This window comes from Anomaloglossus baeobatrachus, chromosome 5 (assembly GCF_048569485.1).
Source record: "Anomaloglossus baeobatrachus isolate aAnoBae1 chromosome 5, aAnoBae1.hap1, whole genome shotgun sequence".
NCBI lineage: Eukaryota > Metazoa > Chordata > Amphibia > Anura > Aromobatidae > Anomaloglossus > Anomaloglossus baeobatrachus.
In genome coordinates, this window is record NC_134357.1 from 326,336,351 (window position 1) to 326,352,060 (window position 15,710).

General features: G+C 47.3%; 1 protein-coding gene across 1 annotated transcript in view; it reads right to left on the bottom strand.

Moving 5' to 3' along the window:
- Nucleotides 1–15,710, bottom strand: part of LOC142310062 (bactericidal permeability-increasing protein-like) — a 182,207-nt gene that overhangs the window by 23,816 nt on the left and 142,681 nt on the right. The window contains exons 10-11 of the mRNA XM_075347533.1: nt 8,999–9,166; nt 6,437–6,507 (exon numbers count right to left, since the gene is read on the bottom strand). Of these exons, the coding sequence (XP_075203648.1) occupies nt 6,437–6,507; nt 8,999–9,166 (239 nt within the window). The remainder of the gene's footprint in view (nt 1–6,436; nt 6,508–8,998; nt 9,167–15,710) is intronic.

The window sequence follows — 15,710 nt, forward strand, 5'->3', positions numbered from 1 at the left end:
AGGGGTCACTTGGCCGGTCTGTGGCGGGGTGATAGGTCCGTCTGAGAGGTTGGGAGTACCGACAGTTGGTTGGTTGGTACGAAGTCGCTCAAGGGGAGTGGCTTCGGATTGGATGGGAACTTGTGGGCGGAGGTCCCGCAGGTTCTGGGAAGGGGTAATTAACGATGGAACGTTGTTACCCCTCACCTTTGGGCCGGGTGGTTACGGCCGAGGTGGTCCTCTGGGCCGGTTTGGAGGTTACGGCCGGGGGGTTATGAAGGATGGTTGGCCTCTTGGACGGATCTATCGGGGTGTATGGTTATACGGGTATATATGTATAAGGTTTAAGTAACAATTGAGTGGCATGTTGAGCCACGAGCTTTGGTATACATATATACGGTTTAAATAAAACTGTGGCCATTCCTGCAATAAAGTCGTGGTTCTAGTCTTTATTTTAGGTAGATATGGTTGGGTGCTTTGTATGGTAACCTGCTTATCCCTAATAGATGCGTCAAGAAGGGCAGTGAGCCCCATAGGGGTGAATGGACCCCATGACCATCGTGAGGGTGCAAGGTTAGGAGGGGGTTAATTGGTTGAACTGGGATAGGGGATAGTTAGGACTATTGGATTGGTGGAAGGAAGCTGTAGGGGGATTGGAGGGGAGCAGGGAAGGGGTGGGGGTTGTGGGGGGGTATAAGAGAGGGGGGTGGACTGATTACCTCCCCTTTCGTCGTTGAAAAGTTGTGTCCCACCCGCCCGCCCTGATGTTATGTATAAAAAAAAAAAAAAAAAAAAGAAACAAAAGAAAAAAAAAAAAAAAAAAAAAAAAAAACATTGTATAAAAATAAAAAAAAAAAAAAAAAAAAGCAAAAAAAAAAAGGAAAGACTGGAGAATATAAGATTGCTTTGCCAAGTTGTTTTGTCACAGCGGGGTGATAGGTCCGTCTGAGAGGTTGGGAGTACCGACAGTTGGTTGGTTGGTACGAAGTCGCTCAAGTGGAGTGGCTTCGGATTGGATGGGAACTTGTGGGCGGAGGTCCCGCAGGTTCTGGGAAGGGGTAATTAACGATGGAACGTTGTTACCCCTCACCTTTGGGCCGGGTGGTTACGGCCGAGGTGGTCCTCTGGGCCGGTTTGGAGGTTACGGCCGGGGGGTTATGAAGGATGGTTGGCCTCTTGGACGGATCTATCGGGGTGTATGGTTATACGGGTATATATGTATAAGGTTTAAGTAACAATTGAGTGGCATGTTGAGCCACGAGCTTTGGTATACATATATACGGTTTAAATAAAACTGTGGCCATTCCTGCAATAAAGTCGTGGTTCTAGTCTTTATTTTAGGTAGATATGGTTGGGTGCTTTGTATGGTAACCTGCTTATCCCTAATAGATGCGTCATGAGTTCACCAGACATATTGCTTATGAGTCCAGAATATTCATGAGCATGGGTGGAGCTGCTCCGGCCCTTTGAGGCAGTGAGTGACAGTCGGCTGTGGTGTTTGCATGCATGTGTACATAGTAGCCTGATGGTTGATCTCAAACTTGTGTCTAATGTTTTCTATCAATGCCTCTGAGGATATATGTTGCCATTCTATAAGGCAGTATTTTAAGATGAGAGATCCACCTTAACGGGAATGTATCAGCACAATTTTGTCATGTAAACTAAATACACGATTGTAATGGCGCTATAATACTGATTACATTGATAGCTTTGGGGAATAAATCCACTTTGTGCTTCTCCTGTAATCAGCATTTGACATGACTTAGGAACGTCTGACTGGTGGCCCTATCTTGCCGTACTGACCCAAACCAGTTATCCACCTATTACCGCTTCTCAACCCAAAATAAGACACAGACTGCGTGACATTGGATGTAAAAGGCCACAGCGGCCTCGTTTATTATCACCAAAATAATCAATAACATTTTATTCATAAATATAGTAATAACTCCATAAAACATTACCACCAACAAAGGAGGGGGGGGTAAGTGAAGAGTCCCGTTGTACATGATTGCAACACCAGCTCCACCATGTGCCCTCAGCCGCACCACACCGGCTCGAGGACACCCAGCCGAGTGTTGCTCCACCATGTGCCCTCAGCCGCACCACACCGGCTCGAAGACACCCAGCATATTAACATGCCCTGCTGTGACCCAGCACAGCAGGGTCCCACGTTAACATGTCCCGCTGTGACCGAGCACAGCAGGGACCCACTAACCATACCATTGCACCACCAAGGGTAACCCGTTCCTGCACTGGGTTCCCCCCACTCTTTGTGCAATCCACCGACTTCAAATACCCCCCTCCTTTATGCCGACTGCTGCGACAAGGTCAATCTTCTTCGTCTCTCCATGTCGATCTCCAGAAATCTTGCAAAGGGGCGAGTGGGCGGGACAATTCCGGACGTCTTCCAGGTAGTGAATGAACCTCCCACCTCATACTTCGGCCCTATATATACTATCCTACAACTAACAACCCCTTGACCAATTACATGGCCCCACAGCACTTATAACTCCACCTCACACTTTTCCCGCACAAAAATAACCTACACCTTAACCCCTTGCTAACCCTCAGGCCTAGCATCCCTCCTTAGTCATGTTGCCCTCCCTTGAGCCCCTTCAGGGCAGGCGTCCGGGCTTTTCTTGACTTAGGAACGTCTGACTGGTGGCCCTATCTTGCCATACTGACCCAAACCAGTTATCCACCTATTGCCGCTTCTCAACCCAAAATAAGACACAGACTGCGTGACATTGGATGTAAAAGGCCACAGCAGCCTCGTTTATGGACATGGCCTCCTGCACTAAATAAGCTCAAATTACAACAAGCAAGTAGATAATGCCTAAACCAGTAGCATTCCTGCCTTGGAACAACCCCAGTGAACAATGAAGAGATCTGCTGCCGCAGCAAAAGGAGAGGAAACCAAGGTCATGTCTGCAGACAATACACCAGACAACACACCCCCTTTCCATCGTCTGATGACAAGCAACCTCCCTGTACCCACCATCACCACCGATCTATCAACAGCCAACAAAACCCCGCACAAACACTCAGCCCCTGTTCTGAGACACCTATCCAGAATGGATACCCACAGCCACACTCTCAGGGAACAACACCACGATCCTTAATGATCCAATCGTGAATGCAGACCCATCCGCCAAAAGGCCCCCCCCCCAACACCTGCTACTGGGCCATGAAACCCCCAGAGGTGCGGCTAATCACCGCGACCCCACAAACCACCCTGGACCTCACCATAGTACCGCCTCATAACCGTCCACCCTTTACAAATCACGTCCGTTATTAAAACCCCGCAACGCCCAGGAACGTACGACTTAACACCAACCAACAACCAGAAGTATGTAAAACCCCCACCACCAACAAATGGCCAAAACCTAAATAAGAGGTGCAAGTGAACCTTAAGCTTACCAGGCTGACTCCGGGGTGGCCCCCGGAACAGCCGTCACGTGTCCTCCGCGTCGAGCACCATTGGTATCCTCCCCGACCGACGCAGGCTGTCCTCCTCCTGGGCAGAAAACAGGCGACTGGGACCTCGCCAGCAACAGCCGGCGAGATGAACCTGCTGCCCAACCCGGAGGATGCCTCAGGAGATGGTTACCGACCCAGAGCCGTAAACGGGGGCCCCGACCGCGCATATGTAAACTGCCTCCGTGCAGGGATCCAACCGCTCCTGGGTCCCCGCCGAACCCAGCTTCAATGTCTCAGGGGCCCGCCCTAGCTCGGCACCCCCAGCCCGTCATGCTCTGTCAAAGTGTAGCTCTGGCTGAGCACTGACATGCCGCCGCTGCTTGGTGAACCCTGTGCGGATTCAGATAACCATGATGCCAGGGGCAGGTGCTCACGCCGCCAGACCACGCACTGCACCCTGGGTCACGTGGCCGCGCCGCCCATGGTGTCACACTGACCCCTGCGCCGTATCAACATGAACCTGTAAGGGCCAGTGATGTCACTTACCACTGCCCGCACCGCTGCTGGACTGCCGTCTGGTCTGCGAAATCCTCACCCATATCTTCCTCTGCAGCCGACGATCGCTGCAGGGTTCAGCGCTGACACTTCCGGGTCAGCTGACCCCGGCGCCGAAGCACGTGACCGCGTCACCAGACCACGTGACCGCGCCGGGTCACGCGGCCGCGACGCCCGCGTCACCAGTGCGCGCCGCGACCCGGAAGTGGAGGGGAGGCCGGTCACATCGCTCACCGCCCCGCTGCAGCCGTCCCGATACAGTCTCCGCGATGTCCTCTCTCCCAGGTCCACACGTGAACGCGCCGCTGGCCCACGTGACCGCGCCGACCCACATGACCGCGGCAAGTCAGGTGAGCGCGGCGGGGCAGGTGAGCGCGGCGGGGCAGGTGAGCACGGCGGGGCAGGTGAGCGCGGCGGATCACGCAGCCGCGACATGCGCCACACCACTGCGTACCGCGAACCGGAAGTGGAGGGGAGGCCGGCCACGTCACTCACCGCCCCGCTGCCTTGATGCCCGCGGCCCGGCTTCCGGCCCGGGCCCCGCGTTGTCCCGTCTCCTGGGTCCGCAGCCGCTGCCGTGGTTCTTCCGCTGGTGCTCCGCTGCCCGCTCCTCGGTGTCGTTTCCAGGCTGAGGCGCTAAGAAGGCCGCGGTCTTCGCTGCCGCTTCGGAGGCAGAGGGGTCCCATCTTCAGCGCCACCGACGTCGCCGGACCATCGCTGCAGCTGCTCCTCCACCCTCCTCTTGGTCTGTACCACGAGGCCCTCGATCTTCAGGATCCAAGTGATTCAGCAACAATTCCGGACGTCTTCCAGGTAGTGAATGAACCTCCCACCTCATACTTCGGCCCTATATATACTATCCTACAACTAACAACCCCTTGACCAATTACATGGCCCCACAGCACTTATAACTCCACCTCCCACTTTTCCCGCACAAAAATGCCCTACACCTTAACCCCTTGCTAACCCTCAGGCCTAGCATCCCTCCTCAGTCATGTTGCCCTCCCTTGAGCCCCTTCAGGGCAGGCGTCCGGGCTTTTCTTTTTCAATGAATTAAGTCGAATTCTCCCTGTCTGTAATTCCCCGACCCCTTGGCTGCCTCCAGTCTTTGACTAAGGCTGGTTTCAGATGTCCATGTTTAATCAGGTACAAGTCACACGCATGGTTATGGTCGTATGTGTCTCATGCGTGTGTCACACATGTGACATCTGTGTTTGCACACGTGTTACACGTACCAGAGAAAACACAGACCTTTTAAATAAAAAAAAATTCTATATTTACCTGTATCCAGCGCTGTTTTCTTCGTCTCCCACTCATTATATCCATTGATTATTCATTACAGTGAGGAGCTGGAAGTCGAAGCATCGTGGGGACAGCATCGCAGGGACAGGTGAGTATTCAGCAAGCAGTGTGTGTGCAGTGACATCCAGGAGGTCATTGGAGTTCCCAATGATCTCTGAAGATATCCTGATGACACCCCTGCGACACCCGTGCTACAGCGGGTGTCACCAGGCTGACTTCATGGGTTCATCAAAGTTCATTGGGAACCCTGATGAGTCCCCGATTCTGTCCCAATAATGCTCCGGCTTCCAGGTCCTCACTGCACACACGCACACACACACACACACACACACACACTCTGCTGGATACTCACCTGTCCCCAGCGATGCTGTGCACGGCACTGAAGTCCCCAGCGCTGCTCAGGCTTCCAGCTCCTCAGTAGAGTGAATACTCAATAAGTATAATGAGCGGCGGTCAGGAGCGGGAGGCAGCAGAGCCGATGACAGCATTACTGGATACAGGTAAATATAGAAAATCTTTTTATTTAAAGGACTCGTGTTTTCTCCGGTACGTGTCACACTGATGTCTCACGGATAACATCAGTGTGCGATCCATGTGTCACCCATGCTGCCGGAGAAAAAACGGCCATGTCTCCGTGTGTATGTGCATGGTCAAGAGGGGTCACAGGGTCCGTGTGCGTAACACAACAGAATAACATGGGTACATGTCACACCGATGTCTCATGTATCACATCAGTGTGCGATCCGTGTGTCACCTGTGCTACCGGAGAAAAAACGGTCATGTCTCCGTGTGTAAGTGCGTGGTCAAGAGAGGTCACACGGTTCATGTGAAAACACAGCCGTGTGAGTAACAGCATAGTATAACATGGGTACCTGAAACACGGACGTCTGAAACCGGCCTAACAGATCACTACTTAGAATTTAAACAGAGGCAGGAGGCCATTCACAGACTGGAGGCAGGCGGATGGGCCAGGGAATCACAGACAGGGAGGAGAAATCCCTTTGCACTGTGCATCTAGGAGAAAACATTAAATGGTGATTAAAGAGCAACAATAAAGTGTATTTCTTCAAAAAAGGTATCAATGTGATCAGTATTACAGCTCCATTACAGCCATGAGTTTAGTTTATATCACAAAATTTTACTGATAGGTTTTCTTTGAGAATACGTGCATATCAGTTACCTTCCAGCAGAAAATGAGAACTTCAAGTTGAGGTTTGACAAACGCAGCATGCCAGCGGTGAAGGTTGCTTGCTATAATGAGAGCATCTCTTAATATTCAAAACATATAAAAACATAACCAATACATCCACTATAGCACCTTCTGAATTCCAAATGTACCTGGTCTTCGACATATTATTAATAACTAGGTACATTTGTCACTTTAAGGGGCTTGGAAAAGGTAGGGAGAACATGATCAACTCTCTGAACGTTCATCTGGTGACCATACTTTTATTCACCAAGCTATTCACATCTAAAGGCTGCTTTACACCAGGCAATCTATCGTGCGATAGATCGTCGGGGTCACGGTTTTTGTGACGCACATCCGGCATCGCTGGCGATGCCGGCCTGTGTGACACCTCCTAGCGACGCAGTATCGCTCACAAATCGTGAGTCGGGTACTGCTCGTTAGGTTCCATAATATCGTTTAATTTAGTTGACCATCGTTTCCGTGGTAGCACACGCCGCTCCGTGTGACACCACGGGAACGATGAGCAGCTCACCTGCCTCCCGCGGCCGCCGCCGTCTCTATGTGGAAGGAAGGAGGTGGGCGGGATGTTTACGTCCCGCTCATCTCTGCCCCTCCGCTTCTATTGGCCGGCGGCCATGTGACGTCGCTGTGACGCCGAACGTCCCTCCCACTCCAGGAAGTGGACGTTCGCCGCCCACAGCGAGATCGCACGAGAGGTAAGTATGTGTGACGGGGGTTACTAACTTTGTGCGACACGGGCAGCGATTTGCCCATGACGCAAAAAGGACGGGGGCGGGTACGATCGATTGTGAAATCGCACAATCGGTCGTACCGTGTAAAGCAGGCTTAAATGTATTCTTTACAACCTGACAAACTAAAACATCATAAGGCCTTATATGTACCAGCATGGTTTTATTTTGATGGGAAATTCCTGTTTAAATATAAATATAATTGTTCCAGCAGCCCAGCAATAGTCATACAGAGGGCAGAATTATCATTTGCGTTCATTTCTTCTCTTTGTTTTTTTAGTACCAAATTCTTCAAAATGTCTCATGAATTTTTTGCAAAATAAAAATTTCTCTTTATTTTTTCTTTATAATTTTTTTTGCGCCTTTTTATTGCAAAAAGTTGCATGTTCTGCTAAAATGTTGCAAAAATGTAAAATTCCAGACGTATATAAAAGCACTCTTTGGTGAATCTACAGTTGCAGAAAAATTCACACCAAAACATAGCCAAAAACATCTGAAGACCCCAAACACACTCACTCACAATGACGAACATAAAAAGAAAAAAACAACATTCAAACACATATAAAATAGACATTAAATAGGGTGCAAACAGAAGAAAAACACAAAAAAAAAATAAACAAAAGAGGCACAAATGCAATAGTAAAGGAGGTCCTATGTGTTTAGAGTAGTACTTTTGTTCACTTCTAAGAAAAGAATATCTAGAATTGTTATTTTATGGAGAGTACAAATATCTACTAAATCAAACCTGTTCGGTCTTATACATTAACAGGATACCCATGGGATACAAGCATGGCAGTTAGCACTGAAGACTTGCAACTCTGGGGTCCTGGGCTCAAATCCCACCAAGGACAGCATCTGCAAGATGTGTGTATGGTCTCCCTGGGTATTCTGGTTTCCTTCCATGCTCAAAAAACAAAAGTAGGGAATTTAAACTGTGAGGCCCAATAGGGACAATGGTGATGATGTGTTTAGAGTAATGCAGATAAATCTACCTTGAGTACAGGAGACCTGTGGTGCAGTATTGTCAGTGAAGAGACGGTCAGAATTCCTATTCAAATTAACACATTGACAACAGCTCTCCATTGGGACAAGGTCCTATTATTGGGGCTTGTATTGATCATTCATGGCATATCTTACGTATGAAATGAAGATACCCCTGTAATCTTATTGATGGTTTTGCGCAAAGTGAAATTACGTCAGATCTGAATAAGGGTGGGCTTTACACGCTGCGACATCGCTAGCCGATGCTAGCGATGGCGAGCGTGATAGCACCCGCCCCTATCGTTATGGCGATATGTAAAGATCGCTGCCGTAGCGAACATTATCGCTACGGCAGCGTCACACGCACTTACCTGCTCGGCGACGTCGCTGTGACTGGCGAACCGCCTCCTTTCTAAGGGGGCGGTTCGCTTGGCGTCACAACGACGTCACTAAGCGGCTGTCCAATCAAAGCGGAGGGGCGGAGATGAGCGGGACAAACATCCCGCCCACCTTCTTCCTCATTGCTGGCGTGTGGCAGGTAAGGAGAGGTTCCTCGTTCCTGCGGCGTCACACGTAGCGATGTGTGCTGCCACAGGGACGAGGATCAACTTCACCCACGCAACAGCAGCGATAATTGAGAATGGCCCCCCACGTCAACAAGGAGCGATTTTGGACATTTTTGCAACGATCCAAAATCACTCCTAGGAGTCACACACAATGAGATCGCTACAGCGGCCGGATGTGCTTCACAAAATCCGTGACCCCAACGAGATCACTGTAGCGAAATCGTAGCGTGTAGAACCCGCTTAAGGCATTTACTTACCACATTGGCTGAAAAAAATGGCTGCGTTAACATGTACGGTAAGACAACTAGCGCTTCCAGAATTCCTTCTAACGTCAATGTAAGCTGGGATGTCAGGAGAATCTCAGGAGACTTGGTGGCCTTCAGAGTGAACATTACAACCTCGGACTTGGGGTAATATTTCTTCACCTATAACAGACAAGTTATACATATTCCATTCCACCAATCGCATCTGTCTTCACTATGTATTATCACGTAGTAAAATATACAAAACAATATTAAACAATACAAAACAGGATTAAAATATAAAACAGATCATTTAGACAAATCAGCTGTATTATATGGTAATATATAAAGGCTTATTGTATTCATCTAATATTGATATTTTTAGATATTTTTTGAACACTCCGCATATAATCTAGAATAAATGATTACCATTTTTGGTCTGAGCCTATATTTGTTCTGTTGTCTTCGACTGATTGTAAAATATTGTTATCATCCTAATTTTATTATTTTGTTTACTTTGAGTTGGATTTGTCTATTTTTTTGTCTCTTTTTGATTTTAATCACATCTTTTCTGTAGCACCCTTGTTGATGAAGCTTATGATATTGTTACTGCACCACCTGGTGGACACCATGTGAAATGCAAGGTATTCCAATATGTTACAAGATTATTTCCAATAGAAAAAATAGGTTGAAAAAAAACAACATCTGAAAGTAAGGCTATATTCACATTTGCACTATGAAGGAAAAGACAATTCACAGTTTTGGGCTGCAGTAACCAAAATGAAGAACCTTGATCCAATAATATAAAAGTGAGGGGTTTTTTTTATCCTACGTCTTTCCTCTGGTGTCTTTCTCAAGTGTAAAACCAAACTGTAGACTTCAGAAAGTGCGGCGTGGAAAAGCGTTGTTAAATAAAAAATGCTCTTTATATTATTGGATCAAGGATATTTATTCTGGTTAGCACACCACTCCTTCGGCAATCCTGGTTGAGTTCATGCCTTAGGCTAAGTTCACACTTCCGTTGTTTTGCATTAGTCACAATCAGTTGTGTGACTGATGCAACGGGTGCATTGCAGATATTGGCACAACTGATGTGACTGATGCTGCAAAAAAATGATCCGTTGTTTTTTGTTTTTTTTTACTGTTTTATCGGCGGTCGGCTTTTGTGAATGATCAGCTAATCGCCCGGTCGCCAGATTTTGTGAACGATCATCGTTCACAAAAGCCGGCCGCCGGCCGATCAGCTGATCATTCACAAAAGCCGGCCGCCAACCGATCAGCTGATCGTTCACAAAAGCCGGCCGCTGGCCGATCAGCTGATCATTCACAAAAGCCGGCCGCCAACCGATCAGCTGATCGTTCACAAAAGCCAGCCGCAGGCCAATCAGCTGATTGTTCCGGCTGCTGGAACTGGAACGGAATTTACAGTCGATCATGTTTTTTTACTGTGCGCATGCTCACAGTAAAAAACTGATCTGCCGCACACAAAAAAAGTTACATTCACCAGTACTGACGGTCAGTCAGTAAATGACTGATTCGTCACGCGGCGGATGCAACGCAGGGCCATCAGTCACAATCCGTCGCTAATAGAAGTATATGGGGAAAAAACGGATTCCTGCAAAATATTTTGCAGGATACCGTAATTCCTCAAGGCGACGGATTGTGACTGATGCAAAACAACGGAAGTGTGAACTTAGCCAAAGCCACAGGGAGCAGCAACTGTTATTGAACTTTCACAGGTTTTGTGCCTACACAACTCCCTCAGGTGAGCATATTGCCTGGATCTATTATATCTTTTTTACAAACGTATCACCAAAAGGTCGGATCTGCTCTGTTTCCCAATAGTTTTTATCAACATTGGTACTGTGGCTTCCATTATAATAGCAGCCAATAAGGTAGTGACTGATCCATTTTATTACACATATCTGCAATGCATGACAGACCATATTCAGGTAAAATAGTTATACAAAAATGTTATCATGGTTAACATTTTTTATGAAAATTGGCAAAGGAAAGCATGCATTTATCTTTTAGTTGCCCAGCAGATATCAACTGATTACAGAAGTAGCGGCAGCTTAAATACCCTTATGTTTAGCTTTATTCTGGAGGACCCATATTTAGTTTTCACGTGCAAAATCAAGGGTGGATTTAGCTTGGGGCAGAGGAGAATAAGTGCCAAGCCAGTACCCCATAACAGATTGTTAGGTTTATAAGGGATGAAAATAATATAAGCAAATTGGGTCTGTAAGGAGATGGACACATTGCCCACATTCACCCTTGAAGACACGAGTACTGTTATGATGAATAATGTGTATTGTGACATGCATTATTAGTGACAGATTGTATTTTGCCCCACAGTAGGGAGACTTTGGGTTAATGTTTGGGATCAGTCCAGAGTGGGTGGGTCTACAATGAAGGAACAGAGACAGTTTACTTCCAGGAGAGGAAATAGGGCCCAGCATGCAGTAAAAGTGGACCTAAAGTCTGCCTAGTGATCAGAGTCACAAGATGTGGGTGTCCCAGACATGTGTGGAGAACAAAACAGTGAATATTATGATCTTGAGTAAAGAGGAAGGAAAACAGACGGAAGGACGGAGTGTTCAACCGGAGACGGGTCATGAATCTATAGTAGTAATATATACAAGGCACTCCTGAATTCAGTAAAATATGATGATTTTTTATTATTTCTCAGTATAGTCAAGTCAGACGTTGCGGCCCAAACATGGCCTTCATCAGTAACTAGCACCTGAGATGAATAGAGATAGATTATAGTTTCACTCTTTTCATTGGCAGTATTTGGAATGCTAGCAGATATGTGACTGGGATCTGCAGCCTGTTATTTCTGCCATGGGCAGTTGTAGTAATGCTATGAAGAGAATTTCTGTGGTTTGCAGCCTGTCATTAGCAGTATCCACACAGCAGTGGATACTGCTAATGACAGGCTGCAAACCACAGAAATTCTCTTAATAGCATTACTACAACTGCCCATGACTTGACTATAACTGAATATACTGAATATGAAATAATAAAAAATCATCATATTTTACTGAATTCAGGAGTTCCTTGTATATATTACTACTGTATATGGTCTGGAAACCTACCTGAGCACCCTGGTAACTAGAAATTCGGTAGAAGTACCTCATCCTTTTGAACGAGTCATGAATTTATAACTCAGAGAGGTAATGGGCCAAGACGGAACAGAGAAAGTGAAACAGAGAGAGTGCCCCAGGTGGGAGTGACAAGGTGTCAGAAGTAGAGAAACTGAGTACTGGCCATATTGGCAAACTAGTTCTTGTAAAGAGGAAGAGAGGATGGGGAACAGTGGGTTGAGAAAATGACCTTCAGTGTCTGAACTGTGGTAGCATCTTGGGGTGTGGTGAAGGAAACAAGACTAGTTGAGGCAGCGTTACACTAGTGGGTGTTGACCCTTGTGCAAAAGCAGCGGCTCAACCTGGAGTGAGGTAACTAAGCGACTACCTCATCTTCACTAGAGCCTGATGGTGAGGTTAGGCATGTGCTAGAAGGTAGCCACCAGGTGCTACTCCAGGGAATATTACAACACTGTAGCGTGTAGATGACACAATGGATGGCTGGTTCAGGCTGGTGCTGACTGGATGACTGGTTCATGCTGGTGCAGAATGGATGGCTGGTGCAGGCTAGTGCACTGCATATAGCAGGTACAGCAGGTACAGGGAGTACGGCAGTTACAGCGGGTACAGCAGGTACCGCAGGTATGGCATGTACTGACAGGTACAGCAAGTATGGGTTAGCAGGTCAAGATAACAGATACAGGATACAGGGAACAGGAATTGGACCTAGCAGCTAGTATCATGTCTCTAGTAGTAAGACCACATTGCTCAGGCACCTCCCATAGGGGGCGGATGCTTTAAGTACCTAGCGTCTCTCAGCCATAGCCCTAAGTGCACTAAAAATTGTCTTCCGTGCTGACTGGTGAAGGCACTGTACCAGGATTCTTGAAGTGGCGGCTCAGGACAACAGGCTTGAGGAGAGACACGTGGAAGGAATTGGGGATATGCAAGGAGGCCATACGTTTCAGTTTGTAGGATGTGGCATGCTGGATAACCTCAAAAGGACCAATAAAGTGGGGACCCAAGTTGTAGGAAGGTAGACGGAAATATCTGGACCTTGTCTATAGGCCAGAACAGGGGAGGATCCAGACGTCCATTATCGCATGCCTTTTCATCTGTACTGAGGAGCACTCCAGAAAGGCTTTGGTCTCCACCCAGATTTTGGAGAAACTCTTGATGAGAGCATTGGCCCCAGGGTTGCCAGAGGTGATAGCCACAGGAAAGGGATATTCGGTTGCTGTCCATATACAATGTAGAATGGAGAGTTAGTGGAGGATTCACTCACATGATTGTTATAGGAGAATTCAGCCCAAGGTAGAAGTTTGACCCAATCGCTGTATTGTGCATTGATGAAGTGCAGCAGGAAATTCGTCAAAATTTGGTTGACCCACTCCACTTGACATTTGGACTGAGGATGGTAGACTGATGAGATGCCCAAGGTGACATTCAGCAGCATACAGATGGACCTACAGAATCTGAACCTGAACTGGACACTTCTATCAGACACAATGTTGAGGGGTAGGCTGTGCAGATGAAAGACATGCTGGACAAACTACTCAGTGAGCATGGGAGCCAAAGGAAGACTGGGCAAAGGAGTGAAGTGGGGCATTTTGGGGAATCTGTCTACTACTACCCAGATGATGAAGCAACACCAGAAGGTCATTGATGAAATGCATTGAGATGTGTTGCCATGGAGCAGAAGGCACAGGTAAATGTAGTAGCTGCCCAGAGGGAAGCTTCTTAGAGGTCTTATTATGAGCACACACAGGACAGACTAAACCTAAGTTGGCCACCAATAATGCTGCAAGATGAGTCTTCTTGTGCCCTCCGTGACTTGCAAGCTTAGTAGAGTGACCCCACTGCAGCACTAGCTTCCTGTCCACTTTAGTAACAAAAGTGTTTCCAAGTGGTACTCAAGACAAGCTTAATGGAGCAACCCGGCTTGGCAAGGATTCACCCTCTGAGTCGACTGCTTGCAGGACAGGTTCTTGTAGTCGATGTAGATGACAACGGAAAGTACAGCCCCTTCAAGTAGATATAACCACTCCTCCAGAACCAGCTTAATCGCCAACAATTCTCGGTTCACAATTGAAGAACAGAGAAGGCCTTGAAAAAGCCGCAGGTTACCATCTAACAGCATGTTTCTGCGTAAGAGCTATACCAGCCCCAGAGGAAGAAGTATACACATCTAAGAAGTGTTTGTTAATCTAGTCTATGAAACACTGGAGCAGATGAGATGCTTGCTTTAGGGTGATAAACAATCTCAGCCTCAGTAGTCCACATCTTAGGATTCGCCCCCATGCAGGTCAGGTCAGTGATAGGGTCAATTTGGGAAGAGAAATGCAGAATGAACTAGCGATAGTAATTGGTGCAGAGCAAGAACCACTGAATTGCCTGCACAACATCAGGATGAGGCCACTTCAGGAGCACTGACACCGTCTCCGGATCCATCTTCAAACAGATGTTGGAGATTATGTAGGTCAGGAAGGGAGGTATATTAGAAGACACACGAATTTGCCGTACAGATGATTCTCCCTCAGCCTCTGCAGAACCTGGCAAACATTTCTCCTGTGTGTTGGCAGGTTGGGGGAGAGCACTAAGATGTAATCCAAGTACATGACCAAACATGAGTAAAGAAAGTTCTAAAAAATATAATTTACGAATTCTTAGAAGACTGCAGGAGCATTGCTGAGCATTACTCCATACTCATAGTGGCCATCAAGCGTGTTAAAGTCAGTCTTCTAATCATCACCCTACCGTATATGCACGTATATGAACAAGATTATAAAAACTGCGGAGGTCAAGTTTAGAGAAGATTCGGAAAACTTGAAGGGGCTTGAACAATTCTGATATAAGCAGCAGCGGATATTTATTTTTGACCATAGTTTAATTGAGACCTCTATAGGCTATACATGGCCGATGGAATCATCTTTTTCTTTACGAAAAAGAATCCAGCCTTGGCTGGTGAAAAGGACTTTTGGATGAATACCTTTGTCAGATTCACCTTGATGTACTCAGACATGGCCTTGGTCTCTGCCTGGGACAGAGGGTACACTCGACCGCAGGGAGGTGAAGAACCTGGAAGAAGGTTGATAGGGTCATTATATGGCCTATGTGGTGGTAACGTCTCAGCCTCCTTGTCGAAAACATCCACATGGGAGCAGTAGTTGGGTGGCAGACTCGGAAGATTTGATGATTTCGCTGGTGGTTGGGCAGGACAGACAGGAAAGAAACATTGCTTGTAACAAGGCTGACTTCATCTGAGCACTTCACCAGATCTTCAGTCCAAGACAGGCTCGTTCATACGCAGCCATGGCACGCCCAATAGCAGTGTATGTGAAGGCGATCTTCTCAGAGTGTAGCATTTCTATCTGAAGCTCCACTTGCTCAGTGATGAACTGGACAGCCTTGATTTGGGTTTTTTTTATCCACAGATGACACTGCGAGGGAAGCTTTAAGTCTCTGGACAGGAATCTCATACCGTTCCACCACGCCCTGTTGCACAAAAGTTCCTGTAGAAACAGAGTACCAGATGGGCCTACTCAGTGAATTGGGTGTTGCCACAGGATATGGATACAGACAGAGACAGGGAAGGAGAGGACTTGCTCTCAACCAGGGTAGCCTCTCCTATAAACCCT